Here is a 15,902-nt window from a genome sequence, read left to right on the forward strand (position 1 = left end):
TTCACCCGTCACGCACACGCATTTCTTTCATTTGTGTGTGTGTGTGTGTTTACTTCTTTGTGCACTTCTGCATCCGTGTCTTTCCTGCTCCACACTTCTTCATGTGGTTCCCGTGGCCTCCATTGTTAGGTCTCTGTGCCGCGCGTGCTGTTTATTTATTTATTTTTCTTTTATTTTTGGTCCCAAGGGAATTCATAAAAAAGACTAGGGGAAGGAAATAGGGGCGATGCCTCCAAAGGGAGGTGGCACGAATGGCAAGCACCAGCATCAACAGCAGCAGCAGCAGCAGCAACGCCAGGGTGGAAAGAAGGGAAGTAAAAAGAGCGACGATGACGAATTTGACGCTCTCCTTGCGAAGGCGGTGAAGGAGACGCAGGCGGCACTACCCAAGGCCGAGAACGGCCACCATCAGAAGAAACAAAATAGCGGGGCTGGGAAGCAGCAGCAGAAAAAAACAAGTGCAACGGAGGAGGTGCGGGATGACGGGACGGGCGTCAAGGTAGTCAGTACCGCCGATCACGTCGACAATCCGTATCCGCAGGTGGCGCCAGGCATGAAGCGGCAGACGTGGCCAGAGCCAACTGTTCCTGTGTGCATGCAGTTCACTAGTGGGAACTTCCCTCCAGGTGAGATTTGCGAACATCCAGGTGAGGTCAATGCCTATCGACACAGTAGCGAGGAGAAGAGAGCGATGGAGAGGGCGACCGAGCAGGAGGTTCAAGAGCTTCGTCATGCTGCGGAGGTGCATCGTCAGGTGCGTCGCTACGCCCAGAGCTTCATTAAACCTGGCATCTCACTCATCTCCATGACGGATCGCATTGAACGGAAGGTGGAGGAGCTTATAATGAAGGACGGTCTTACGCGCGGACAGGCTTTTCCGACTGGCTGCTCGCTAAACCACGTCGCCGCGCATTACACACCGAACACAGGCGACAAGACGGTTCTGACTTACGATGACGTGATGAAGGTGGACTTCGGAACCCAAATCAACGGCAGGATTGTTGACTGTGCGTGGACAGTAGCATTCAACGATGAGTATGCCCCATTACTGGAGGCGGTAAAATCAGCCACCTACGAGGGTATTAAACAGGCTGGCATTGATGTGCGTCTGTGCGATATTGGCGAGGCCATCCAGGAAGTGATGGAATCCTACGAGGTGGAGATCAAAGGCAAGGTGTACCCTGTCAAGAGCATCCGTAATCTCTGCGGTCACAACATTGGGCCGTATGTCATCCACAGCGGCAAATCCGTGCCCATTGTGCGTGGTGGGGAGGCGATTAAAATGGAGGAGGGTGAGCTGTTTGCCATTGAGACATTTGGTTCCACAGGACGAGGTGTCGTTCAGGAAGATATGGAGTGCTCACATTACATGATGGTACCAGGGGGCGATAAAACACAGTTGCGCTCTGAAAAGGCCCAACACCTGCTGAAGCACATCAACAAGACGTACGGAACGCTGGCCTTTGCGCGTAAGTGGCTTGACCGTGACGGCTACGACAGGCACCTTCTCAACCTGAACCAGCTGGTGGAGGCGGGGGCTGTCAACAGGTATCCTCCACTATGTGACGTGAAGGGCTGCTACACAGCACAGTTTGAGCATACCATCCTGTTAAAGCCAACGGCGAAGGAGATTCTCTCCAAGGGCGATGACTACTAGGGCCAGAGGGCTTAGTAGAAGAAGAAGAATAAGAAGAAGAGACGGAGGCATACTACATCTGCTGGAGGGAAAGCAGTTGACAACGAGCAAAGCAATAGGAGGAAGGGGAAGAGAGAAAATGAAGTAATGAATTCCCTCACACACACACACAAAAAAAAAAAAAAAAAAAGAATGAGCCACAATTTTTTCTAATTTGTTAGTTTTGATTTTATATTCTCTCACGCATATATTTATACACACACACACACACGTACCGCAAACAGACATGACCCAATGCAGGGATGTTGTTTAGGATCGGGTAAGAGAGTAAAAAAGGGCATGTATGTATATCCCTCTTTTGTTTTTCACGTGACTGTGCCATCTTTATCACTTTTTTTTTTTTTTTTTTTAACTTTCATTCGGTATGTGGACGGGCGGTCATGTGTGTCATAATAGTAACAATAATAATAAAAAAAAAATTTATGATTTCTCTGCGGTGAAAGAGAGGCGGAGGGCCGAGTGAAGGTGAAAGGTTTGGGAAACGGTCTCTAAATCCACTTTCCCCCCTTTATTTTCAAAGGCCACACGTAAGAATGAAGAGGGCCGGGCGTGTGTGTGTGTGTGTGTGTGTGGCGTGAAACAGTCATTTGAGCAAAACGGGGGAGCATATTTTTTTTTCCGTTTTGGCCCGGAAGGAGAGGGAGAGAGAGAGGGAAAGTACGTTTATGTGTGCGTGTGTGGAATAGGTTGACCATCAAAGAAACGAAAAAAAATTTATCTACCCGAATACATCATCTTTATATTTTATTATTATTATTATTATTTTTATTGGCTTACCCTCAACGCCTTTTCCTTTTTCTGTCTTTGATTTTCCTCTTTTTCTCCCTCTCTCGGTGAGGTGCCGTGGTGTCTCTGTTATTTGCTTCTGCGCGTCTATGTGTTGGGCCACACCTCACGCAGTGCAGCACATCTTTGAGACAGCGTGGTAAAAGGTGGGCGGGTTTGTAAAGGAATGAAGAGACAGAAGGGACTGATGTACGCTCACTGCAGAGCGCGACTAGCGGCAGCCGCGTTTGGCTCATCATTGTCGTCGGGGAATGACTTTTCTTCCGCCGCCTTCACCGGGGATGATTGCGGGGAACACGCACGACGCGAGTTTGCACGGACCCAACATGTTGCCGACACCACTGACACGTTTTCTTCCTCCTCTACGGTCAAAAGTCGACCCACGATCGACACGTATCGGTCCATGTCGTCAGAGGAGCTGGAGACGCTTTTGCGCACCCGTGAGAAACAAGTCCAACAGCTGCGGGCCATTTATGAGAATTTTCACTACGAGGCCGACAAACGCTTCCGAACGATGGTGTTCGATTATCATGAGAAGGCCATGAATCTGTCACAGGTGCACGGAAAGATGCAGCTTGGGTCCTTGCAGATCAGTCGTGAGGCTCTTGTGAAGCTGCGGGAACAGCAGGAGATGTACAGCCGTGACCACCGCCTTATGGTCGCTATATGTACGCTGTTTACCTTTGTGTTCTGGGTGTGGGTGCGGCGGCACTACGTCCGCCACGAGGATCTCTTTGGAGACGATTCGCAGCTGCGCATTCCCAAGAATCAGCGCTCCGTGACAGGCATGGGTAGTTATAACGAAAACTTGTTTGGCTCGGCCAAGCGCAGCGCACGAAATATGGAAACTTCATGGGAGCGTGAGGTTCGAGAGAGGCGTGAGAGGCAAGAAAGGGAGATACGCCAATAGTGTTGATGGCCGTTTAGTAGCCTGTAAGGGCTGGTGGCGGCGGTGTTGTTGTTGGTGAAAGCAGAGAGCGAGGGAGAGCGTGTGTACCGTATACATTGGAGGGAATGTAAAGCGTGTGAAGGAGAGACCTTTGACATTTTATTAAGGAAAGTTTGAGAGGTGTGTGTGTGGGGGCTTGCCCTTTGAGATTTTATTGCAATACTCGCTGCCCCCGTTTTTTCCTTTTTTTTTTCTTCTTTTTATTGTGTTGTATTTAACCTTGTTTTGCAATGTTTATACGCCTCTTCGCGCGTGAGGAGGAGGGGGAAAAAGAAGGGAAGATTTGCCACATGCCACGGGAGTACGAGTTTGCAGAGAAGATCCTTTTCACAGAAGAGGAGATCCGCACCCGCATTAAGGAGGTTGCCAAGCGCATTGCGGATGACTACAAGGGAAAGGGTCTGCGCCCTTATGTCAACCCTCTTGTGCTCATATCTGTTCTGAAGGGAAGCTTTATGTTCACTGCTGACTTGTGCCGTGCACTCTGTGATTTCAACGTGCCGGTGCGAATGGAGTTCATTTGCGTCTCATCATATGGTGAAGGTCTCACGAGCTCCGGTCAGGTGCGCATGTTGCTTGACACGCGCCACAGCATTGAGGGGCACCATGTGTTGATTGTGGAGGACATTGTTGACACCGCCCTCACGCTGAATTACTTGTACCACATGTATTTTACACGCAGGCCAGCGAGCTTAAAAACAGTTGTGTTGCTTGACAAGCGTGAGGGGCGACGCGTGCCCTTTTCTGCGGACTACGTTGTGGCGAATATACCCAACGCCTTTGTGATTGGCTACGGTCTTGATTACGACGACACCTACCGTGAGTTACGCGACATTGTTGTTCTTCGTCCGGAGGTGTATGCGGAGAGGGAGGCAGCGCGGCAGAAGAAGCAGCGGGCCATTGGTAGCGCTGACACCGACAGAGACGCCAAGAGGGAGTTTCATAGCAAGTACTGAGGACGCCATGTGGAAATGTGTTTAAGGTTTTTTTCTTTTTGTTTTTTTTTATTTAATCGGCCAATGCAAATAAGTATTACTTATGTGTGCCTGCATGGAGAGGGGAGGGTTGAACCTCCGATAAACGTGCCGCCAGGCGTACGTGTGGACGTCTCTTGGGGGGGGGCAGCAGGGGAGTCTCTGAAGGCGTAGAGTGGGCGGCAGGGGGGAATGAAGAAGGGGAGGTAGTGGCGTCGGATGTCTTTCTGTTTATGTGTGTGTGTTTTGTTTTTGTTGATAGGTTGATTTTTCTGTACCCCCGACATTTCCTGATTACATCCTTCTCCCCATGCTTCTGTTGCTATGCATACATCACTGCGCACTTGCATGCATGTGGAATTCATGTGTGTTCATGGTATATCGGCGTTGCGTGTATGTATTTAGACATGTGCTTCACTGCGATAGAACTCACGTGGAGGCATTGTTGAATTGTAAAAGAGGGAAAAACAAAAAATATTCTTCAAGGCTCAGTGGAAAAGAGCTGCGAAATTCCAAAAAAAGAAAGGGGAACGAAGGGTCAGCCGGTGCGGAAAAAAAAAAAAATCAACCACGAATTCTTGCACGTGGCGTTTTTTCTTTTTTTTTTTTTTTTCTCATTTTTTTATTTTTATTTCTCTTCCCCCCTCCACCTTGCCGAGGGGTGCATGAAGGACCGAATACGTGAGGAACTCTCTAATGGAGATGTATATGACTTATGTCTACAGCCGAGGGGTGGGCGGCGTGAGGAGTCATTGCTGTGATGCCCTTCTCTTTTGCTTCCCCATGCGTGTGTACGTGCGTAATTTGTTTATATGTGTTTTTTTGTGCGTGCGCATGCGTGTTGAGTCATTTTTCTCGCAGTCCGAAGTGCCGCTGTGGCGTTTTCTTGAACTTTTCTTGCATCCCTTTTTTTTTTTTCTCTCTCTCTCTCTCTCACTTTTTTTTCTTCGTGTGTGTTTGCACGTAACGAGTGGAAGGGCCGTGGCAGCGGAAGTAAAGTATTGACGCACGTCATGATTTCCTCACAGCAAGCGATGGTACATGTTGTCAGCAGGAACGCAGAGGGCGTTATTGTTGTGGATGGCAAGGCGTACCCTATGGCGGAGGAACTTGTCGCCACCGAGAGTGTGATTCAACGGAGCATCAAGGCTGTCGCCAAGCAGATCGCTGATTTCTACAGGCCCTTGTCCCACCGTGACACACACGGTGGCGGAGGTGTGGCACCCATAAGCGATGAAAACCCGCTCATTATTATCTCCGTTCTGAAAGGTAGCTACATCTTCACTGCAGACATGGTACGCTACCTTGGTGATTATGGTCTGCCACACGTGGTGGATTTTCTGCGGGTTGCCTCATACAGGGGTACAAGCAGCACGAACAAGATGAAGCTTCTGGCTGAGACGCAGTTTAAGGCGCTGCGGGGCAAACATGTCCTTATCCTTGAGGACATTGTCGACTCTGGAAAGACGCTGAGGTACATCTTGGATAAGGTTCAGCGAGAACATCAGCCGGCCACGTTGAAGGTCTGCGTGCTGGCGGACAAACCTGGAGGCCGCCGGGTAACGATGCAACCGGACTTTGTCTGCCTGACGGTGCCCAACAAGTACGTGATTGGTTACGGCTTTGAGGTGAATGACCGATTTCGCTGCTTTAGACACATCTTCACCCTCAGGCCGGGGGAGGCACGACGGTACCCCGCACATTTGTAACATCAAAGGGATGTAGTGCTGCTGTGGGCAGGCAGGAGTTGGATTAGGAGGAGGAGGAGGAGATGCAATTCAAATTATTAGGAGAGAGAAAATAAAAAGTAAAAGGAAATCAACAGCAACAATGCTAACGTACCACGCAAAGTTGGGCATAGAGAAAATGAAGGAAAGGAAGAGGAACAACAAAATGTAATGAAATAAATAAAGGTGAAAATAATGAAATAAATCAGGAACAGCACTGAAATAACGAATACCCACAGCAGGTGACTGAGAAAAAAGAAAAAAAAGTGGGGATTTTGTTGGGTTATTGGGTGACTGTGAAGGGGGCAGATTTTCTGCGAGGCTGCCAGTGGACTCATTTTCTTTTTTCTTTTCTTAAATGTTGGGTCCGCATGTGTATTATTTTCCTCATACACGCGTCTATGAGGGATTAAAAGGCGAGAAGAAAAAAGAGAGCACATGACGTCCGGGGTTGATATACGAGACGAACTGAAGGTATCAATCTTTTATTTATTTATTTATTTATTTTATATTCACTCAATTTTTATTCTGTTGATCCGGTAAAAAAAAATATTTATTTATTTATTTATTTTTTTTGGACGATATTTTTATTATTTATTTCTTTCTTATTTTTTTTCCTTTTTTTTGCCGTATAATATATATTTATACGCGTTTATTTAAACGCGTAATTCGTGTAATAAACGTCCGTCCTCTTCATCTTTTTTTGGCTGCTGTGGTGAGGGGGGGCGTGACGGAGGTGCCGGTGAATGAAGAGGTGATTTGGACGTCTGTTGTGGAGGGTTTAATTTTCTTGCGGAGAAATGCGACTAATTTTCCTTTTGCGTGAGTTGCGCCCCCTCTGTTCTGTTCTGTTCTTTTTTTTTTGCTTCTCCGACTGTAGGCAATTTGTGCCGTCGATATTCACGAAGGAGTGGAGGGCAACACGACTGCACGTACAATACATACATACGTAAACAAGAAGGAGTTGTGGTGGTCGCGTTGGTTGGGGGAAGGCCATTTGATTGATTGGGAATCAAGAAAGGCTGAGGGGAGTTCGTTATGCCTGCTAACAACTCGAGCTAAAAGAGAACAAACACACACATATATATATATATATATCGTGAAGTTGGGGCTCACGCCGTTGTATTTATATTGCTTACACCAGAGACACACATTACATATATATACACACAAAAAGAAGAACAGTTGTTTACGTGAGGAAGGGGGAGAAGCAGCTTCACTCCACACAAGGTATATATTATATTATATTTTGTTCCTTCGGCGTATTCACCATAATTGATTTGGCATGAGTGTTGGTGGGGGGTCTTTGATACGCTCAGAAACGTTTTCGTCTCGAAGTTTTGGGTCGCTGAGGGAGGCGGGGAACGTCAATGTCTCCTTGGAGCGGTGCGCATCCGCGTGTAGTGATTCCAAGAACAATCATGCTGACGACAGTGGTAGAGTTATTTCGCAGTGGGACCGTTTTCCCCGCAGTCACCAAATTGGCACCGGCAGCTTTGGGAATGTGTTTCTGTGCCATGACATGTTGCCTGGAAGCCCGTGGTATCGGCAGCCTGTTGCGGTGAAGGCGGTACCACTTGATGCACTCACGGACAGTGGGGTGATGCTTGCAATGAACGAGGTGGCCATTCTGCGACACCTGCGGCACCCAAACATTTTGCATTACATTGACAGCTTTTTGGATGAGGAGAAGCAAATGTGTTTGGTCTCCGAATATGCGGAGGGCGGTGACTTGACGTTCCTCCTGCGACGCTCCTGGGAGCTCAGCGGGGGAAGCAACAATAAAGGGTCCTGTCATTCCCATCAGTGGGAGGAACAAGAGAGGGAGGACATGCGTGAAGGGAGTCAAAGTGCAAATCTAGCGAGTGGTAGTAAAAATATTCTGACGACACGGAGGGCGGTGTCCGTCTTGGACGACACGCAACATGGGCAGGCGCGTCCATATAACTGGATTGAGTCGTACCGAATCACTGACATTGTGCGACAGTGCCTGGAAGCCCTCTCGTATCTCCATCAGTGCTACATTATTCACCGTGATGTCAAGGCGGCTAACGTATACATGACCAAAAACGGCAGCGTAAAAATTGGGGACTTTGGTGCAAGCAAACTTGTAAACTTGACGGATCCGTTGGCAAACACATTTATTGGTACGCCTTTTTACCTTTGCCCCGAACTCTGCCTTGGTGAGCCATACTCGTTTGGTGCTGACGTGTGGGCATTGGGTGTCCTCACTTATGAGATGTACTGTCTGAAACTTCCTTTTGTTGCAGATAACGTGCTGGCGCAAATTCACGTCGTCACAGAAGGGCAGTACGATAGGGAGGCACTTTATCGTGCGCACACTTTCAGTCCATCTGACCTGCAGTCATTAGAGACGAAATACGGGGCCGCATTTACTCAGCAAGAGAGGAGTTTGCACATGCTGGTGGTTGCATTGGTGGAGCGTATGCTTGTCGTGGATGCACTGGAACGGCCATCTGCGTCGCAGCTGTTACGGGAGTTTTTTTTTGCGGATCCGCACTCCGGCTCCTTAGGCACCGTGAGCCGGCCGATCTCGAGGGAATCATTGCCTCGTCCCGACAGCTCGAATACGAGGGAGAGTGCTTCACAGGGCTTGATATCTCGCTGTCTCACGTCAACTACCGAAAGCAACAAGGAGACGAGGGAAGCAACGATAGAAGCGGCCGCATTGATTGCTAGTAGCGTTAGTCAGTCCTATGGGACGTTGCTGGAGAAGCTGCCAAAAGAACGACGAAACGACATTATACAGGCGGCGTCACGATCGGCTTCTCTGGCCGGGTGTTTGCGGCGCGGCTCGTCGGCCTTGCAGGCCACAATTGACGCGGTGGAGTTGGGCGACACCGTCTGTTTAGCGAGCCATGAGGTAATATCCGAGACGGTTGATAAAATTCCCTGGCTGCGACACGCCGAAGCCTTTTCGCTGCTCACTCTGCATGAGGGACACGAGGATGACGTCGTGCAGGTGGACTGGATAGACGAGGAGCACTTTTCACTTTTGGCGCCACGAAAAAGACGCTGTTTGTCATTATCATGTGCCAGGCCCGATGGCGATAAAGAAGTGGATTTGCCGGAGACGCGGGGTTTGACACCAACGGCAGGACGTAAAATGGCGGGTCGAGGCGAGGACGCGGAAGAGACGCGTGCTGTTGCTACGCCGGCGATTCACACATTCCACGTGGATGAGAAGTTGCGGAGTCCGCCTGGGAGCGTTGGTCGTTGTCAAGGTCTTTCCACAGAGGCGTTGGAGAAGATTTTGCGCAAAAAAATCATGGCGAGTTATGTACACCGGCAGTGGCGACTTAAAGCAATGCGAGAGGCATATGCCGTTCATGAGGAGGAGAGGTCAAGACTGCGGGCGGAGCTCAACGAACTGTACGCCAAGTCATTTTTTGAAGAGCGTCGGGGGATGATGACATGCGGAGAAGACATGGAAATGAGCTCCACCATGAACATGCCAGGGAACTTGGAGTCGACCCAAAGTCCACATTCTATAGCCGCAGCTGCGGCGTTGTTTGTGACGGATGCCACATTGGGACCGGTAATTGGGGGCGATTTCACCAAAACCGCTGGGATTGAGCGGACCCTCCGTCGATTGACCGCCTCTCCCGGCTACTCAACGACGGGATACCGCGATGGCAACACGTCACTACTAACCAATGAAGTGGTGAGGATTGCACGGGATGCGGCGGCTGTGGCGGAGCGCTGCAAGAAGTGGGCGTTGCAGCCACCAGCGCGGTTGGATTTCAGTAAGCGTCAGGTGGACGAGGTAGACCGGCGAAGCGCGTCGTCCGTGACGGACTCGGAGCGGGGGACGAATATGGAGGTGTATGATACGCCCGTGACACTCTGCATTCTGCCAGATGAATCGTACATTACAAGGCAGCATAAGTCACCACCTCCACCACCAGTAAGCGGCTCCGCTGTCGCTGTGGGGTCGCTTGTACTCCCAATGACTGTCACAATGAAGCCGATTAGTCGACGAACACGACTGGACGGCATTATTTGGCGAGTCAAGACGACTTTGAAGGCCCACGGTCTTGATCATGTGCTCTTTTTTCCTCTTGATATTGATAATGCAAACGAGGTGGACGCTGAGGAACTTGGAATTCGCTACTTTGATTGCGTGGGTGATATCATTGAGATTTCGGAGGCCTCGGACTGGTACTATGTAAGACGCGATTGGTACCAACGTAAAGGGTTGCCATGGATGCAGTTATATATGGTAATACAATAGAAGGGTGTATATTCTACATGGATATATTTATATATTTATTACATGTGTATGCATATGAGTACGTGGTAGCAATTCACGTGGTATATAAGTTGCTTACTCTTGTTTACTGGCGATCACGAAATTTTGCTTGTTTTATTATTATTATTATTATTATTTAAAAAGAAAAAGGAAAAAGAAATAATACCAAAAATAAAAACAAAGTTTCTGGAAGGTGTTTTATTATATATATGTATGTTATTGCCGGTAAGCACATTACGTGTGTTTCCTTCTCCTTCTTTTTTAATTTCTTTTTCTCCATGCACGATGAAATTTTTTTTTGTTTTTTTCTTTCTCCTCTATTTTGCCGTAAGATTGTCAATAAAGGGGGAAAAATATTGGCCATAAAAAGGAGGTAGCTAAGTTCTTGTCTTCATGAGGCTGTCACACATAGTGAAGATGTCTCTGGGGAATTACGCGCAAAGGCATCACCGCAAACACGGCGTTCTCTTTACCGCTGGGCCTCTGTCTACATCCCAAACGGTGCGGGAGGCACAGCTTGATGACTACGGCAGCCGTGACAAGGATTTTCTCACGGCTGTGGCGGAGGTGAGGCGCGGTGTTTTAAAAATAGGGAAGGCTCCGGAGGCGGAATGGGCTTGTGTGCCGATGCAGGGAAGTGGCACCATGGGCATCGAGGCAGCGATTAACACCATCATTCCTCCAAATCATTCGGGCGCTTTTGTTGTTCTTCGCAACGGGTCCTACTCCTATCGTATGGCCTCCATTGTGGAGAAGCATGGTGGAGCCGAGCTGCGGGTGTTTGACACGGAAGAGGGTGTTGACATGGACCTTGCGGCGTTTAAAAGACAACTTGCCGAAATAACGTCTCCCGTCACTGCTGTTGGTATTGTCCACTGCGAGACGAGTACCGGCATGTTTAACCCCATTGAGGAGGTGAGTGATATCGTGCGTCGTCATCACCCGGAGGCGACCATTCTTGTCGACGCGATGAGTTCTTTTGGTGCCGTGGACTTTTCCGTGCCGGATGTGTGCGACATCTTGGTGACATCTGCGAACAAATGCATTCAAGGTGTTCCGGGCTTTTCCCTCGTTTTGGCACGTCGGGCCCTTCTAGAGCGATGCCGCGGGTGGTCGCCGAGTTACACACTTGACGTCTCGATGCAGTGGGATGGTCTTGAGAAGAACGGTGGCCAATTCAGTCAGACGCCGCCAGTGCAGGCCATCGTTGCGTTTCGTCAGGCCCTACTGGAGCACGAACAGGAGGGAGGGGTGACAGCGCGTGCAAAGCGCTACATGGAGATGAATCGCTACATTGTTGACCGCATGACGGGCGAGTATGGCTTTGAGCTTTTTCTTGATCCCACGAGACCATCCTACGGTTTTGTCATCACCGCCTTTCGTAGTCCACAGGTGCCCAACTGGAGCTTCAATGAGTTCTACGACCGCCTCAAGGACGAGGGCTTCGTGATTTACCCCGGGAAGGCTTCGTTTGCCGATACTTTTCGTATCGGCACGCTTGGGGACATTCATATGCCCGACTGCGTTGCGCTCATGGATGCCGTTGGGAACGTCTTAAAAAGAATGAATGTGTCGCTCAAAGACGTCGACCGTTGATGAATGTGAAGGAGGAATAAGAAATGGAAAAGAAAGAACGAAGTAAAACGACAAGAAAAAGAGAAATCTTTTTTTCTCAATTTTAATGACTTCTTCCTTCTTTTGAAGTAATAGAATTCTCTTAAGCCACCGTTGCAGCAGTGCTACGACATTCTTTACGTCTTGTTCTCCTTTGGCGGTATGCAACTTTTTGTTTATTTATTTTTTTCTTTTGGACCTGCATGGATTACGTCATTTATGATTCAGCTGCAGTGTGGTGTCGTGCGGGCGGCGGAGGGTGATAAAGGGCGTAAACAAATTGGTTTTGTTTTCTTCTTTTCCTGGCCGATTGACGCACAGGGTGGGAGATTTCAATAGGGCACGACTGCAAGGATGTTTCGTCGGCTTTTCCAGACGGAGGCGTCCGATGCTTCCCAATTGTCGGTCGCCGTTTCTTTGGGAGCGAGTCGGCCGAAGGCCTCCAGTAGAGGCGCTGCAGCTGCGGAATCAAAAGTGAAGGAGATCACTGTGCGGCTGCTGCGGCGATTGCGGTCTTTTTTTCGGACCCACAAAAACATTCTGCTGGGAACTTGCGGTGCTGTGGTTGTGGGGTACATGTGCCAATGGATCAGGCGCGTGTGCGGAGAGCGACGGAACATTCGATCTGCGCAGGATAATGTGAAGAGGCCGGCGTCTGGTTGGGGGCTGCGGTGGTTTTGGCACTCACCGTTTGGTCACATGAAGGGTTTTAGTGGTGACACCGTGGGAGACAGCGGGCAAAGCCCGTGCTGCCCGTCAGGCAGATCGATTTTCCGGCAAACTGGAGAGGATGATGATGAAATCAACTTCGTCGACGCCACAGAGAGCGCATTCCGCATGTTTCAACGCCGGGTGGAACGAACGCATGAGGCACCGCTTCTTCTTGTGTTGAGTGAGCTGGAGAGCCTTGGTAGGCGCTGGCAGAGCCAATTATCGGACACGAATACCGCATTGGAGGAGGAGCATGAGGAGGCCGGTAATATGAATGCTGTTTCCGCTGGTATTCGGACCGAAGAGACGGTGGATGAGACCCTGCGAGAGGCTATTCTGCGAAAGGCAGTCGAGGCTGATGAGCTACTCACACAGTATGTCGTTCAGCTGGACTTGGCCCCGGTAGGTACTAGTTCTGCGTTGAAGAAGGAGCGGAAAGCGTCCATCGTTGCTGCCTCAGCATTGGCGGAACGCATCGCCAAATGGATGTCTCTACCGTCTCGTCATCAGCAGCCTTAGATGTTGGTGACACTTTCACACGCGAACATACATGCACAAGCGGGACACAACATAGACTGGTAGAAAAGTTGAAGTTGGGAGAAAAAGAGGGATGGTGCGAGAGTGTGAGTACACGTCCCTGAGCAAATACATATCTTCTTTCATGAATCATTTCTTATTGGTGGGTCATTTATTTATGGAGGCATATCAGTACTTTTCTGGGATTGGCACTCCATGAAGTTGCATGTTTTTTTGTTTTTTTTGGTGTCTTCTCACTCTGATGGATGCTTTAATTTTTTATTTTTATTTTGTTTCTTTTTGTTGCTCAACTACAGTGATGGGAGCGACATGCGCCAAGGACACTGCCGACGGCAACATTGCCCACGCAAGCAGCATCAGCACGAGAAGCCGTGGGCGGAGGCGTCGCGGCCGTCGCAGTCGCATGTTTGCACAAAGTGAATCAAACATCCAGCGTTGTGGCACCTCGAGTGTGGTTGCGTTTTCCGGGCCGGACGCCCCTTCACATGCCCGTGAAGAACTTTTGCCGGAACAGGAAGATGTGCTTTCGATTCCTTCCGTGCCATTTGGCATTACATTGACGGCCCCAGCACTGGAAAACGTAGGAACCAACTGCTCTAGCGCGTACCACACGAAGACAAAACCGATCGTGACAGGGGCAACAGCAGCGACAACCGGGATGGGCGAGTCGGCTGTGAATGACACGAAGAGGGGGCCAGAGGAATGCTTCCGCCAGCGGGCCCCCGTGTTCAGGGAAGTGACTGCCGAGCCGGAATCAACGGCAGTGTGCATGAATGGCATGTCAGATGGACCTTCGCCTCCTTCTTCTCGGGTTAATGACAAGTTTGCGGCGGCAAGTTCGGGGTCAACGCCGAAAACAACAACAACCGAGAACTATACAGAGTGTTCCGTGGAGGGTCTCTCCGCTGTTGTGAGTATGAAGAGGAAGTATTCTGTCGGTTTTTCCCACACATCCGCACTATTTACCTGCATCTCCTGCCATGAGGAGGAGCACACTGACTCTCCGTCGCCGCATTTTTATTCCTCCGCTCTTGATGCGCCTGGGGACGCGGACACCAAATCCCGGGGGAAAAAACGGAGTTTGCTCCCCACGCTAATTTCAAAGAATGTGGCTGTGCAGCCAGATGGCGACAATAACTCAAAAACTGAAACGAAACAGCAGAAGGAAAAAGACGAAGAAGATGACGAAATCACAGCTAAGAAGGAAACCCTCATTAAAGATGAGATGTCTGGGCGAGCTCTCATTGAAAAAGAAGAGTTGGATGTGCGAGAGGCGTTTCTTTGTTCATATGCGAGGGAACGGGCCTTCCCACAGCGGCTCGATCAGGAAGTAACACCTACAGGCGCTGTAGGGGCTGCTAGTGCTTCTCAGAGGACGAGTCACCTGGGCGACAGTCGATCTGCGAAAACCTCCTCCTTGTTTACATTCAGCAGCATTGGCGAGGAGTTTTTGATGCATGCAGAGTCAGATCTCCTCCGCCCCCCTGTTGTTGGTGAGAATTTTGTTGAAGAGAACTCAATGTGGAGTTCCGTTGTTTCTTCACACGAGAAAGGGGTCGACGAGACCTGTCAGGGCTCCAACTCTCACCAGAAATCACTTCAGTTTCCAAGATGGGAGGGAAGTGGACTTCTTTCACCTACATCACCACCACCCCAAAATAATTCAACGATGGTTGTAAATATTATGAGCCATGATGATAATGATGTGAATCCCAACACTCATTTTGGTGAGCAGGTGCGGGTGGAAAGGCTTTGTGGAGAAAGGCCGTACTACGAACCAGAGGACAATGAAAGGAAAACACAATTAATGGGTTTAAGGGCGGACCACAAGGAAGCCTCACGGGTGAGAGTGCTGCGCTCCCCCTCGCTGGTGTGTCTACGAGACGGATACTTTAATGCGGCTGAGATGGATGGGAATGATTGGAAGCCGTCGTGTAAACTGAGCCTTTCAGCAAGGGAGTTTCGCGAGGGTCTAATAGAGTCTCCGTCTCTCATCCATTCCGATTTACCGGGTTCGTGTGGGGCCCACTACCAGCGTTACGGAGCGTCGTTACACACCAAGTCGTTGACCAGCCTGGACACCCCTGTACTCGAGAGAACGGGAACAGCGCAGCACAAAGTTCTACCGTGTCGTCGAGGCGGGCTAATACCACCACCACCATCGCCACCGCCCTCGAGTTTGTCAAGGAGAGCTGAGGATGCGGAGAGGGAAAGTCGCGGGTCAAGCCGACACATGTGGCAACGCAGTTATACGTCACCGCGGCCGGAGCGGTCCGATGGGTCGGTATCGTCATTTGGATATCTTTACTCACCGAGGGCGGAGCCCGTGTTATCTACGACATGTACAGTTGTCAGCGGCGCTGTAGCGGAGATGGCGACGACAGCAATCCCCTGCGGAGTTGTTGAAAGGAAAAGTGCAAAGCACTTCTGTCGATGGTGCGACAAGCCGTATGAGTGTCGTGAAGTTTGCGCTGTTGCGGGTGAGTCACATGCAGTTTTGCGTCTACGGCGAAAACACGAAAAGGAAGTGAAAAAACGAGCGCAGGGACTTCTCCGCTGTGGTAGAATTCGGGAGGCGATCTCAGAATTGAAGGCAGCCGGAATAATATAGGTTCCCAAGACAGGGTTTTGGGGT

General features: G+C 49.8%; 8 protein-coding genes across 8 annotated transcripts, besides 20 other annotated features; all 8 read left to right on the plus strand.

Annotated features, from left to right (window-relative positions):
• Nucleotides 1-1,053: part of a sequence feature (heterozygous, non-Esmeraldo-like haplotype) that runs on past the window's edge.
• Nucleotides 151-178: a sequence feature (AT_rich).
• Nucleotides 227-1,657, plus strand: Tc00.1047053509693.50 (methionine aminopeptidase 2, putative; the record flags this gene model as incomplete). Its single annotated transcript, XM_811821.1, has 1 exon — nucleotides 227-1,657. The coding sequence occupies one exon, from the start codon at nucleotides 227-229 to the stop codon at nucleotides 1,655-1,657; it is 1,431 nt and encodes a 476-aa protein (XP_816914.1).
• Nucleotides 258-291: a microsatellite.
• Nucleotides 1,054-1,313: a sequence feature (areas merged during assembly that could not be assigned to a particular haplotype. This can correspond to areas where the two haplotypes were merged or to regions with more than two copies in the genome that were merged during assembly.).
• Nucleotides 1,314-1,804: a sequence feature (heterozygous, Esmeraldo-like haplotype).
• Nucleotides 1,674-1,697: a microsatellite.
• Nucleotides 1,805-2,071: a sequence feature (areas merged during assembly that could not be assigned to a particular haplotype. This can correspond to areas where the two haplotypes were merged or to regions with more than two copies in the genome that were merged during assembly.).
• Nucleotides 2,028-2,048: a sequence feature (AT_rich).
• Nucleotides 2,072-15,902: part of a sequence feature (heterozygous, non-Esmeraldo-like haplotype) that runs on past the window's edge.
• Nucleotides 2,097-2,120: a sequence feature (AT_rich).
• Nucleotides 2,246-2,268: a microsatellite.
• Nucleotides 2,328-2,354: a microsatellite.
• Nucleotides 2,441-2,466: a microsatellite.
• On the plus strand, nucleotides 2,649-3,392 carry Tc00.1047053509693.60 (hypothetical protein, conserved; the record flags this gene model as incomplete). The annotated part of the gene is made up of 1 exon (XM_811822.1): nucleotides 2,649-3,392. One exon carries the CDS (start codon nucleotides 2,649-2,651, stop codon nucleotides 3,390-3,392), a length of 744 nt encoding a protein of 247 aa, XP_816915.1.
• On the plus strand, nucleotides 3,662-4,387 carry Tc00.1047053509693.70 (hypoxanthine-guanine phosphoribosyltransferase, putative; the record flags this gene model as incomplete). The annotated part of the gene is made up of 1 exon (XM_811823.1): nucleotides 3,662-4,387. One exon carries the CDS (start codon nucleotides 3,662-3,664, stop codon nucleotides 4,385-4,387), a length of 726 nt encoding a protein of 241 aa, XP_816916.1.
• Nucleotides 4,996-5,044: a sequence feature (T-rich).
• Tc00.1047053509693.80 (hypoxanthine-guanine phosphoribosyltransferase, putative) lies at nucleotides 5,419-6,114 on the plus strand (the record flags this gene model as incomplete). Its single annotated transcript, XM_811824.1, has 1 exon — nucleotides 5,419-6,114. The coding sequence occupies one exon, from the start codon at nucleotides 5,419-5,421 to the stop codon at nucleotides 6,112-6,114; it is 696 nt and encodes a 231-aa protein (XP_816917.1).
• Nucleotides 6,617-6,639: a microsatellite.
• Nucleotides 6,683-6,707: a microsatellite.
• Nucleotides 6,717-6,758: a sequence feature (T-rich).
• Tc00.1047053509693.90 (serine/threonine protein kinase, putative) lies at nucleotides 7,418-10,387 on the plus strand (the record flags this gene model as incomplete). The annotated part of the gene is made up of 1 exon (XM_811825.1): nucleotides 7,418-10,387. One exon carries the CDS (start codon nucleotides 7,418-7,420, stop codon nucleotides 10,385-10,387), a length of 2,970 nt encoding a protein of 989 aa, XP_816918.1.
• Nucleotides 10,520-10,542: a microsatellite.
• Nucleotides 10,543-10,587: a sequence feature (A-rich).
• Tc00.1047053509693.100 (2-aminoethylphosphonate:pyruvateaminotransferase-like protein, putative) lies at nucleotides 10,799-12,001 on the plus strand (the record flags this gene model as incomplete). The annotated part of the gene is made up of 1 exon (XM_811826.1): nucleotides 10,799-12,001. One exon carries the CDS (start codon nucleotides 10,799-10,801, stop codon nucleotides 11,999-12,001), a length of 1,203 nt encoding a protein of 400 aa, XP_816919.1.
• Nucleotides 12,374-13,249, plus strand: Tc00.1047053509693.110 (hypothetical protein, conserved; the record flags this gene model as incomplete). Its single annotated transcript, XM_811827.1, has 1 exon — nucleotides 12,374-13,249. One exon carries the CDS (start codon nucleotides 12,374-12,376, stop codon nucleotides 13,247-13,249), a length of 876 nt encoding a protein of 291 aa, XP_816920.1.
• Tc00.1047053509693.120 (hypothetical protein, conserved) lies at nucleotides 13,473-15,878 on the plus strand (the record flags this gene model as incomplete). Its single annotated transcript, XM_811828.1, has 1 exon — nucleotides 13,473-15,878. One exon carries the CDS (start codon nucleotides 13,473-13,475, stop codon nucleotides 15,876-15,878), a length of 2,406 nt encoding a protein of 801 aa, XP_816921.1.
• Nucleotides 13,517-13,538: a sequence feature (AT_rich).

Source organism: Trypanosoma cruzi, genomic scaffold, assembly GCF_000209065.1.
Source record: "Trypanosoma cruzi strain CL Brener 1047053516397 genomic scaffold, whole genome shotgun sequence".
Lineage (NCBI taxonomy): Eukaryota > Euglenozoa > Kinetoplastea > Trypanosomatida > Trypanosomatidae > Trypanosoma > Trypanosoma cruzi.